The 12,680-nt window shown below is 42.6% G+C and overlaps 1 protein-coding gene across 3 annotated transcripts in view; it reads right to left on the bottom strand.

Annotated features, from left to right (window-relative positions):
- Window positions 1-12,680, bottom strand: part of syde2 (synapse defective 1, Rho GTPase, homolog 2 (C. elegans)) — a 26,818-nt gene that overhangs the window by 4,273 nt on the left and 9,865 nt on the right. For all 3 annotated transcript variants that reach the window (XM_029000026.1, XM_029000027.1, XM_029000028.1), the window contains 4 exons: window positions 9,715-10,844; window positions 7,734-7,860; window positions 3,230-3,411; window positions 505-736 (listed from right to left, as the gene is read on the bottom strand). In XM_029000026.1, coding sequence (XP_028855859.1) covers window positions 505-736; window positions 3,230-3,411; window positions 7,734-7,860; window positions 9,715-10,844 — 1,671 coding nt within the window. The remainder of the gene's footprint in view (window positions 1-504; window positions 737-3,229; window positions 3,412-7,733; window positions 7,861-9,714; window positions 10,845-12,680) is intronic.

Genomic DNA, 12,680 nt, shown 5'->3' with positions numbered 1-12,680 from the left:
TTATATCTGAACACAACTACATGAAATTATATTCATGGCCTAGGCTACACTTAGTAGGGAGTGTTAGTGTGTGTTAGACTCATACATTTTCAGTCAAAATGTTGTTATTGATATAATATTTATACCTAACACTGAGATAAATTATGTAACATGGTAACTGGAATGAGAAGATCTGAAAATTAAATTAAATAGATTCTGTCCACACTGCATTGCACTGCAATATTTAAGGCCAGGCAATAGGTAAGCATTCCATAACACACTACTATAATGCTCATTTCACCTAGGCTGTCCTGGATAGTCCACCAGGCCATTGTTGCACTCGACATGAGTTGCACTCGACATCTACCATAACCCCTCGGTCCCAGCCATCCAAGTCTAATCTGCTTCTCTCTGAGTCACATTCAAAGCCCATTGATCCGCAGTGATTTTGGGTTATAAAAGAAATAAATGTTGTTGTTGAAGAGAAATTGTGTCCATGTGTAGAACGTTTTCATGATGTCATACCTGGCCAAAGCTGTAGTAGGTAGTGCAGGACTTCAATGTGCTTCTTAAAGTGCAGGGCACTAGCCAGCTCCTCCGAATCAATGAAAACCCGGTTGCTGTGGCACAAGGCATCCTGGCGCTGACTCAGCAGAACTGGCCCAAAACAAACTGCTAGGTTCTGGCAAGTCATTTTGTTCACCTCATGGTGAGAAGCCACCAACTTCAGATGATCAAGGAGCTTACGCAGGGTAACCTATGAGTTTTTAGACAAAGTAAAGTTTAGAATTACAATATAAGAATTGCTGTATACTCTTAAATGAATCTACTTGGTGGTACATGTTTTTCCTTCATTTTCTAGTAAAAATGTAAACAAATTATTTCAGATGTTCCAGGGTGTATTTTTTTGTTCCAATTAACTTATGTTATTATTCTATAGCTGAAAAACACACTGGAATTTAACTCTTTGCACACATCTCAAGGTGCTTTTAATCAAATGTCGTGCCAGCATACCCCCCTACATGTGTAGGTGGTATTTTTGGTCTGTTTATGCATCATATCTATACTGTACACAAGAATACTGTCAACAGTTTCAGGCAGTGAATTACTAGAGTGTATTGTATTAGTTGCACTGAATTCTGAAGGCATCTGCCTAATAAGTTTCATGTCATGGAAGCATCTATTTAACTGTATTTTCCAATACAAATGTCAACATGTCAAATGTCAAAAACATTAAAATGTTCATAAGCGCAAAATCCTGAAGACAAACAAACAATTCCTTTAGGTGCAACATGAAATAACAGTTAGTTCCTTTACTAAATAGCATCTGTATGTGAAAGTGAAATGATTGTCATTGTGATATACAGCAACAGTAAGAGTATGTGTCCTCTGCATTTAACCCATTACCCTTAGTAAGCAGTGGGGAGTGCCCGGGGAGCAGTGTGTGGGCACGGTACTTTTGTTCAGTGGCACCTTGGCAGTTTGAGAACTGTGTAATGGTAAAATGTGTAACTATTTGTGTGATTTGTTAAGAGACTACTGCCCTGCACAAGAATTATGCTCACAAGCCTCTGGGTTCTTATTAATACAGAGAATTAACAAAATCTCAGCAGGGTGACAAGCTTCTGCTACAGAGAGTCCCTGCTTGCTGCTATACAGCCTTCCAGCTAATGATCAGAACTCGGACACAGTGTCAGTTTACCATTCCATAGCATTCCATAACAACTAAATCCACCTACACTTTTACAATCATCTCACCTAGGCTGTCCTAGATAGTCCACCGTACCAGCATGAAATGTACCAGAGGTTCACCGCAGCGTCCAACACCATAACTGCTGAAGCTAAAGGGATTTTCAAATGGGCCAAGATTATAATAATGGACATACAGTGGACCATGGCACTGGTCTCTCTGAAACCTACTCTGCATTGTCCATTACCTTCAAACATGGACAAATCTTTTCCCCAATACGCAATGTTGATCTATTTAATACAAACCCTGCTCTTGGACTTTTCTTGAACAAATCATTACCAAACGTGTGTGGAGTGTCAACTGAAGCACAAAGAGACATACTGTATGTCACTTTGGGCTAAATAAGAAAAAAAAATAGTTAGGAATCTTCATTAATCATCTTATCTAGTCAGTTCAATGTTTGTGCTGTTATACAGGAGCAAATAGAAAATGCTGTTTTGCAACATCAGTTTTATTTTGCCCAATTTTGTTTAAAATACTGTAGCTTTGAGGAGGGCATAAGATAATAAACAGAAGAGCAGTAATGCTACCTCGGTGGCCCTGGGTGCTACCTGTTAGATGTTCGTCTCTCCCACACAGTGGAACCAGTGGTGGCCTAGCAGTTAAGGAAACAGATTCATAACCGAAGGGTTGTGGGTTCAAACCCTGTACTGGCAAGGTGCCACTGAGGTCCCCTTGATCAAGGTACCATATCCACACACAGCTCCCTGTGCACCTTTCATGGCTGCACACTCTTAAATGCAGAGGTTGTGTGTACCATGTGCTGCCCTGTGTATAAACAATCAACACCCCCACCCCATATCCTGCATTATTGGTTTAACCTCATGTATGATGTGTTCTTTTGTCTCTTGTGTGTTTATGGTTCTGTGTTTACTCTGTAAGGTGACCTTGGGTTTAAGAAAAGCGCCCTGAAATAAAATGTATTATTATTATGTTCAGGCATTGTGCCAGGTTTCGTTTCATTAATTAAAAAAAAATCTCCAAAGTGTGCAAAATGCTGCAGCTCGTCTTTTAAGTGGCACTCAGAACTTTAAGCACATTACCCCTATTTCAGCTTAATTACAGTGACTGCCCATTTAATTTAGAATTTATTGGCTCATCCTATTTCTCTGAGCTGCTCCAGCCTTATACACAGCTCACCGATCAGCTGCAAATTTAGAGGAGATTGTGCTTTTTCCATTGCAGCTGCCGAACTTTGGAACGATCTACCTGTAGATTTGACAGGCCTCATCTCTTCACCCTGGCTTTTTACACTTTACACGTCTGGATTTATTATTTAACATAGCGGATTTTATTTATCATGTATTTTATTTAGTTTGAAGTGGTGCTAGTTCCTTTTTATTTATTGCCCTAATTTCCTGTACAGCACTTTGGTCCTGCGTTGGCTGCTTTAAAGTGCTTTATAAATACATTTGGATTGGATTAGAGAGTTCAAGACCAGCTTTCCACTGAGACTGTTATGTGTGCAGTTGTGTCTCATTTAAAAGAAGAGCACACTACCTTCTCAACCTCAGGCAGGATGTCCAACAGGTTGACTGTGTGCTCGGAGTCAGAGGGGTCGTTTTCACAGCCGCCGGCGCCAATCCGAAGGGGTCTCCTGCTCATGGAATCAAGAACTGCTTCATACAGCTGTTTAGTGATGAGGGGGTAGGGCAGCTCACGAAGGTAATCCTTCAGCACACCTGGATAGATGATGACACAAGTGTTAGGAAAGCCTTCAGTGATTCGAGGTGCACAGATGGCACACAGCCTGAAAACACTCGACATCTTACACAGTCAAAACACACAGCAATGATTGAGACATCCCTTCACAGCTCACCCTGCCATGCTCTGCAGGCTGCTATAGTGGGGCTTATTGGTGTGGTGGAGTTTTTATGGGTGTCTAGTGAAATGCCTGATTGAAAATTGGGCTGGCCCAACAGTCTCAGAGTGATGGGGGCAGCATTCCAGTGACAACGAGTTCACACCTGGGACTTTAGACTCTCCCAGTGCAGACAAAGGAAGGAGGCAAACATGAAACCTACACCATTTATTCCCTCTAAAATGCTTTCCAGAGAGAGTAAAAAAGACAAATAACTGGTTAGTAAAAAACTTTGCCTGGAGGCAGATCTTTTCATAAATAAGCCTTTCACTTAGCCAAGTCATTATAATTTTTTTTTTTATGTGAGACAAATCCACAAAGAGGGACTCTAGAAACATCTGGCAGAAGCTAAATTTATAAAGGGCCACATGAAACAAGGGCACAAGCGTGTGGAGAGCGGTCAGTCAGAGAGCCAGACACCAGACCTCAATGGCCTTATTTACTGTGAGGTCCCAATTAACTAGCCTGAAATAGAGCAACTATTTCTGGTAAATGTGGCCTTTGACCTAGGAAGTGAATCCTATTTTACAATTCAAATGCATTTACAGAGTTATTCAGGATCAGGAACAAAATTCCCTGTCTTATCCCATCTAATGCCTCCCCATGAAAACTAACTAACTAACTAACTTACTAAAACTATTTAATCTAGAGCCCCCCCTGTAATTCAGTGCAGAAGTGCAAAAGTAAAACAAAACAGATAAGGAAATTAGCTGCGATTAATATGCTTTTCTAAAGGGCAAGTCATAAATATAGACAATGAAAGTGAGCCAGTGCTCTGACTGGCTGACTACTCTTTCCATCGAGCCTTAAATAAAGCATTACTTCATTCCCATTCGTGCGTTTATGTAAAACATGACATCATAAAAGGCAGGGCCTGAGGGCCGTTTAAAAGTCCTGTTTACACACCATGCTGTATTTGTATTTTGGGCCTGTCAGTGTGCACACAGGTATGCTGCAGTTTTTCTGCTCTAACTGTCTCATGTCTCAAGACCCAACATGCCCAACACCGGCGATCTGCTCAGTCTGCCACATTCCAGCTTCCAGCTAAAGCCTCCTTGCCGCATCAGCATGGGCAAAATGGTGAATAACATAGCCAGCATCTGAAACAGATTGCTGATGTTGCTAGTAATTATTTTTATAACATAGTAAATTGAATCCCTTGTTTTGCTGACAGGGTCTGAGCATCTCTTAAATCTGCGCTATAATCACATTACTACACAATCAAACTGTACACTGCATATATGGAGATAAACAAAGTAGTTGTAAATTATATTATATTTTGTCATATCATAAACAATGTTTTACAGTTTCATGGACTGTTAATCTGATTAACAAAGCAGAATAAACTGAAAGAAGGGTATGAACTAATGCAGATGTGGACGACAGCACACCCACAGCAGTTTTAAGCACAGCTCAACAGGTTGAAGTGAATGCAGCGACTCTGTGGGAGTAAATCATTAGCCTAGTATGACTCAGCGGATGTGGGCCCTGTTTTTAGAGTAGTTCGCTAAACTGCTGTTGTTCCACAAACACACACACAAAGAAGAGACAGGTGGTCTTCCACACAAATGATGCTGCTGCTTTCATAGTGGAATACACACACTTTTACAAGCATTACCATCCACAAGTTCTAGTTATATGCAGAACTGATGTCAGTTTCAGAACAGAAAAACTGAGGAACTGGCTGAGGAACTTTGGTAGGATGGAGCAATAGGCATCATGTGGCATCGTCCTCACAGAAAAGCAGCAGCTTTCAGCTCTACTGGTGGAGGACAGGGGACAGTGTTTGCAGTGGCTGGGGCCGGATGGAGATGGGGGCGGGGCACCTTAACAGCCAGCCCAGGGTTCAGCTAATCCCCCATGCGTGGCCCAAACACCATCTGTGTTTGTTCGGCAACAAAGGGGGCACTTGTTAATGACTTTCCACATCTTTCCAGTGCAAGGGTGGATGATGAGAAGGCTGGAGGGGGAAGCGAGAAAGAAAAAACAGAGGGACTGTAATCTGGTCATAAACTGAAGTCCTGAGTTGGAAAATCAAACATCCATTTAAAGCTGGAAAAAGGGAGAAGATAGACAGAAATAAGTGAAACAGCATCAGACACATCAAACTACAGAAAGCCTGAAGGCAGATGGCCACAGACCCACAAAGGACAGAGTTGATGTGCTTCACCCCTTTTAGTGTCCTGAACATAAAAAGACAAAAGGAATTGAATGAAAAAGACCGGCGACAGACGGACAAAGAAAATTTTCTTCATCCCAGCTGTTCCACATGCCCATCCTCACTCAACCCCTGACCGCCCCAATATACACTGAGAATGATGCTCATAGCTAGACACTTTAGTGTTAATCACAAGAACACCTAACTACTTTGGTCACTCATACATACTGTCATACATAGGCTGTCAAGGCTTGGCGGTGGGCGTGTCTGCTGCACACAAAACAATCACTGTTTCTTGCTTGCAAGAACACAGCGGGCAGAACAGATGACTTTTTGCCATATGGAAAGCAAAGTGACAATCCACAATTCAGTTCAGCAGCACATGACATCCCCCCATTGAAGCCTCCACCTGTGAGGCTTCAATGGCTGGGACACTAAAAAAACCACAGAATGACTGATAATGGAGTCAAGGGCAGCAGAACAGATGTTGGATATGATTTGAACAAAAAAGGTCACACAATGTCAGTTAAACTGGTTCGATTTCACTGCCTCCCCGCGAAATGAAATGGACTGACCAATCCCACCCCTCCCCCGCAACAACCAACTGCAATGCCACACGCTTGACAGAGCTCATTTCAGCAGTGAGCTTAAACCAACAATCTACACTGCTGCTGTTCCCCTTTCTTCCAACTCGTTCAGCTGTTAACACTGGTCTTTAGCCTGACATGCAAATTCACCCCAATCAAAGTGGACACCACTGTGGGCCCCTTCCCAAAACCAACAGGAGAAGAGATGAGAAAAGAGGAGAGGTGGAAAGAATAGATACCGATGTGCTAAATGTAAAGTCAGAGTATCGCAGAAGTAAAACAAAATGTGGAACAATTCCAGAATAATATTCATCAACATAAAATTGTAAAGATGACATTACATTTACATTTACGGCATTTATCAGACGCCCTTATACAGAGCGACTTACAATCAGTAGTTACAGGGACAGTCTCCCTGGAGCAACTTAGGGTTAAGTGTCTTGCTCAGGGACACAATGGTAGTAAGCGGGATTTGAACCTGGGTCTTCTGGTTCATAGGCGAGTGTGTTACCCACTCGACTACTACCACCCCATTACACTACATTTGGCAGATGCTTTTTGTCCTAAGTGACTTAAAGGCAACAGGAGGATCACAGCTAATCATGATGAGCATTCAAATAGTGCTGAACTAGCAGCATTATTTGAAAGGTCATGAAATCAGCTGCTCCTGAATATCTCACCATTAACAGTACATAATCTGGTGAAATCTCTGTGCCCAAGGGAAAAGTTCAAAAATCTATGCTTGTGATCTTCAGGCCGTCAGGGATGATTCTGCCATGGTAATTATTACACAGACCCCTGAACACTTCCATCCCAATTTTTTGAGACATTTTTTTCTGCAAATTTAAAATGATTATTTTTCTCAGATTATGATTTGATATATTTTCTATGTTCTGTTGTGAGTAAAATATGTGTTTATAGACTTTGTTGTAATTATGGTTGTAATTATGGATCAATGTTGAAAACCTTTCCTGCTGTCTCCCTATTTTATTTAAGCCTGAAGGAGTCACAATATATATGGGTCACTGCATGTGAGCCAGACTGAAACACTGGCCCACATGCCTGAGTGAGAGGAGAATAACCTTCCCCTCCAGCCATGGATGGTAACTACACACTGACTGGAATGCATTCATGAATCAAAATGAAGTATAAAAAGAAGCAAGACATGAAGATGCAAGCAAGACACCTATGAGCCAGAACACCACAGAGTCCCAGGTTCAAACGCCACTTACTACCATTTTGTCCCTGAGCATTGTGTCCCTCAGTGTCTCTGTAAGTTGCTTTGGATAAGTAAGTTGTGTCTGATAAATACCATAAATGTAAATGTAAAAGATAAAGTGTATGCTTTCTTGACAGGTTAATAGTTTGCCTGGGTGTGGGGTTGTGAGTACTGCCTACCTGTGATGACATTGATGTCAGGATACTGGTTCTCCAACAGTTCCACACTGTGGCTGTCCTGCTCAAAGGCCTCTCGCAACTCTTTCTTCACCGCTGCAGAGCCACACAGACGATACAACCCAACCACCTGACCACACACACATATACACACACACACACACACACACACACACACACACACACACACACACACACACACACACACACACACATTAAAATAAAATAAATAATTGGTGAATGTTCAATCATAAAGCAGACCATGTTACATACAGCCAATGCCCCACTCATGCACTTCTCAGTCACCAGCTGTACTTTTATCATTTCAGAGATATTTTCAATTTGAACTGACCTACCAGTGTTATTATGATTAACAGCTCAACTGGTTTCCACTGACTACACAATTTCTGGGCAAAAGTAGTGTCTGAATATTTATGGAACATTATAGGAATTTGAGACATTTTGAATATAAAAGTGTGAATGAATGGTGCAGTGAGAATCCCAACTGCATTCCAGCAGGATCTCCTCCAGGCCTCTCCTTTTGTTTTATGAAATATAAAACCTGCCCTTACATAACTATGTTTCCTTCTCACAGACATACACACACAGACATACACAAAGATGTGTCAATACACAAAACCATGAATGTTGACGACAGCACAACAGAATGCATTGTTGCAATAAAAAAGCTGACAAGCTTCACCAGGCTAACATTCCAGCTAATATCTCACAACATCTTAGTTGCAGTAAAGAATGTGAGCTAAGACCCTGCTTTCCTCACATACATCCTTCTGTGAGGGTCCATAAGGCCACACTGCTAGGGCACACTGAATGAGCCTAAAGGCTGACAATGCAGCCATGTTCATCACTCTGATGGTACAAGCAACGCCTCGCTGCACACTCAATCCACATCAGGGCGCCGAATCAGCAGAGGAAGTGCCACCGATAAGGCCTGGCCAACCTCTCTCTCTCATACCAGGTTCTGGCTCAGGGCCAGCATATATCTCTTCCCAGGAAGCAACCCCATTGGCTGAATGTTTCCTGCTTCTGTAAATGTCTGTACTCTACTGACTTACACATACAATACTGTACAAGCAGTTCTCTGCAGAGCAATACAATAATGTTCTGTAGACTTTTGCATGTTGGTGATTATTCATTAGTTGGAAGAGACCAGTTCTTGTAGCTTATCTAAAAACATCAACATGAACACTTTCAAATTTTTATCATTATTATTTGTGTTTTAAACTTTTAGATATTCCCTTCCTGAACTATTTTAGATTTAATGTTGGGAAGACAAAAAAACGTTCGTTAGCTTCAATGTATGGCATATCAGGTCTGAGGAAACAATAGCTTGTCCTCAGTCCTTTGTGGAACAAGTGAAGTGTTTCCTGCGGTTTCCACTCATGGCCAGTCATCCAGGCCAAGACAGAGAGAGCACACGCAGTAACGTCTGATGACTTAACTCAAACACACCAGTAGCTTGGACTAGGGGAGCTGCACCTGTGCCAGTAACTGGGGTCAAACAATGGCAGACAATGACCTCTGACCACCATTAACTTCCATAATGCCAGCAAAGCTCAAACCATTCATGCTCAAAAAATGGAAAGAAAATAAAGAAAAATAGGAAGAAAGAAAGGAACCAGATTACTTCTATTGATGCACCCTTCAGACATTTTAATGTTTCTGATATAGGCCCATTTTTCCCAAATGTTCATGTTTGTTAATATGCCCCTTCCTAGGCTGCAGCCACCAATCCCAGAGAGCAGTTATGGCTGTGAGCCACAGTCCTTGATGGGCAACCCATGGCTACATTTGTGGCCAGAACTCAGATATTAATGTTTCCTGAAAGGCAAGACACCCAAAGAAGGTTGCATTCAAGTCCCTGGCAGCAAGAGCGAATTCTAAACAAATCAAACACCAATTAATCTTAGATCTCATTTTCCTCCAAAATAAGTCATGATGCAAGAGGTTGTACTGTACTCACCTGGCATCCTCTCTTCTCAATCTCTACGATGCACTTCTCTATCAGCAGTGGCACCATTAGTCCAGCTGCTTCTCTTTCAACTACTTTCCATGCTTCAACCCCAAACACATGGGGTTCACGCTCCCCATCTGGTCCCTCCAAAGAGTTCTGCCATTGCTCAATTAAGCCCAGCTTCACATAGATCATCCCCCTGGGCTCCAGCCGAACTGCCAGCTGGTGGGTGCGTGTCACCCGGAATAAAGATGGCAAGACCACCGTGCCGTGGCAACAGACCCGGTGGCGCCGTGGTGTGGCCTCCCAGCTGAACACCACCAACTTTAAGTGCTGTGCATTCTCCAGCTCAATGTTAAAGGTATGGTCCATGTCCAGGAAAGTGGTGCGACAAGTGAGCAATGCAGTACGTGCCTTATTGACCGAGTCCACTTGAATGGCACAGTAGACGTCACGTGAGTCCACATGAGGAGGTTTCAGGTCCTCTGCCCCAAAGAAGTGCAGACTCATCAGACCCGAGATGTACTGCATACATTTAGGCTGTTCTGAAAAGCTGTATGGCCGGAAAGCATCAATGTCCAAGTCAGTGCCATGGAGTTTGGGGCCACCATTGCCACCACTGTTGTTGTTCGCCATATGTTCTTTGTCCTTAGCCTTCCCAGTTTTGGCCTCTGAAGTGGAGCAATGATTCCCGGACTTGGCCACCAGTTCTGGGGAGTCTCCATCACTCAGATACCCGCCCTTGTTTGGAGACCTGATGTCTCCGCTACTCTTCATATTGTAGCTATGCTGAGTAGACACACTACTGTCCAAATGGTAACGAGAGATCACATTACCACTGCTAAAGGCTCCTCCTGCCTGGCCAGTATAATGTCCACCTGGAGACTGACCTTGCTCTGTCCCACAACTGTTTTTGGGAGAGTTTGCTCTCACTTCTAAATGGCTGTTGCTTGTTGGAGTCCCTTTTACACTGAGCTTCCTGCTGAGTTCCGGAAGCTTCTTCATCTTCATAGAGAGTTTTCTGACAGTTCGTGGAGACTTGATTTTGTCAGGGAAGGACCAGTTGATTGAACTCCCCTTCTTGCTCGGGTTTGGGCTGGAGGGAGGAGAGAAGCCAGGGTTGAGCTGCTCTGTACCATCTGAAGAAAAAAAAAACACAGGATACAGTGAGTAATTAAATTTCTCCAATACAATAGACAAGAACCAAAGACAGGGGGCAGTGGTGGCTTAGCGGGTAAGGAAATTGACCCGTAATCAGAAGGTTGCTGTTAGAATCCCGAACTGCCAACGTGCCACTGAGGTTTCCCTGAGCAAAGAACCATCCCCACACACTGCTCCCCAGGCGCCTTTCATGGCTGCCCATTGCTCACTAAGGGTAATGGTTTAAAAGAAGAGGACATGTTTCATTAAGTGCACCGTGTGCTGTTCTGCAATGTTTCACAATTACAATCACTTCACTTTTACTTCACATATTCCTGCAAAAAAAAAAAAAGAATGCCAGTCATGCAGAATCCGTTTAGTATCAGTATTTGCCATGCAGCCTCACACATGGGTGACATCCGTCACACCCTCCCTTGCACCTGCCCAGGGTGGGCTCTGCCAGCCATGGTGCTGATTAGGAAATTGCGCTGTGACAGTGAGTAAGTATCCTTGCTGCATATTTTCATCTGTAGCAAATAATTGGAGAGGAAGTGTGACTTTAATATACAAGTACTATGTAATATACAAGTACTATGTAACAGAAGCTATTACTGAATATCAACCATTTCATGTTCTCCTTGACACATACAATTACAATGGTAATGTATAGACAGGAGGTCAATTGGATTTACCATAACTAAACTGATTTTGGGTTTAACATAACTAAACTAATTAATTATTCTATTCTATGAATGGTGTCTTATATTCATTAAAATGGACAGAGAGAGTGTGCCCTGCTGCTCTGCCTGGAGCAATTGCTAAAGGACAGGATCAGGAGAGCAAAGGTGACCTGGTACACAAGGACCCACAGAATTCCATCCTCATCTGTGAATAAATAAAATATATCTACATTTTGAATTATATATAATAAGATCACTGCTATCTTGGTTTAACAAAAAATATGGTTTTCAACATGCCATATTTTATTTTTGAGTCTAATGAGCCTTATTTGGTCTTGGTGTATTACTGCACTGCAGAGTCAATGTTGCTTAAATATATGTAACTGTTAATATATCTACCAAATTCTACAAAGAACTAAATAATTTTAGAGAAGCTGAGAATGACTTGTTGTCATTCCACGATCTACCCCACTTTAAACTTCTGAACCTCATGGGCACTTACACAAGCAGCTTTGAAAAAGCAAATCTGCGATGAGTGCCACACACAAGAAGAACAGCTCTAATGGAGCTAGATTAAGAAGCAGGGTTAAGAGGGCACATTCCTGCCCCTTGCTCTGCATGTCAACCCTTACCCCACCCCCTAGCAACAATCAGCCCAGAACTGTGTAACACACCCCCTTCCAGGGCTCCTCTGGCCATTACGCTTTTCCCCAAACACCAGAGGTCTTTTCCAGTCGAACCGGCAAACTGGCTCAGGGTGTGTCATTTTGTGTCTATGTGTGCATAAACTGCATGAACATGTCTCCTCTTTCTTTAAATCATTCAAGACCAGCAGGGAATCCAGGTAGAACCATAATTATCATGGTAACAGTAAACACCCATGTGGGGTCTCCCACTGGAGGGGTCACGGCAGTGCACCAGAGCCGGTTTACATGTAAATGTTCAGTGGACCTTCTGCATCACATACACAGGAACCAGTCCAGTTCATTCATCAGAATGAGCACACGCCTACAAAACTGTAACACATACAAATATGTTATATGATCCAATTGACTTATATGCTGGGAGGTAATATGTGTGTATGTGTCTCTCAGAAGACATTTCTGAAGGAGACAGTAAGCCAGTAAGACTTCGTCACCCTACAGGTACCTCTCC

This window comes from Denticeps clupeoides, chromosome 13 (assembly GCF_900700375.1).
Source record: "Denticeps clupeoides chromosome 13, fDenClu1.1, whole genome shotgun sequence".
Lineage (NCBI taxonomy): Eukaryota > Metazoa > Chordata > Actinopteri > Clupeiformes > Denticipitidae > Denticeps > Denticeps clupeoides.
This window is presented reverse-complemented; position numbering and strand designations above follow the sequence as displayed.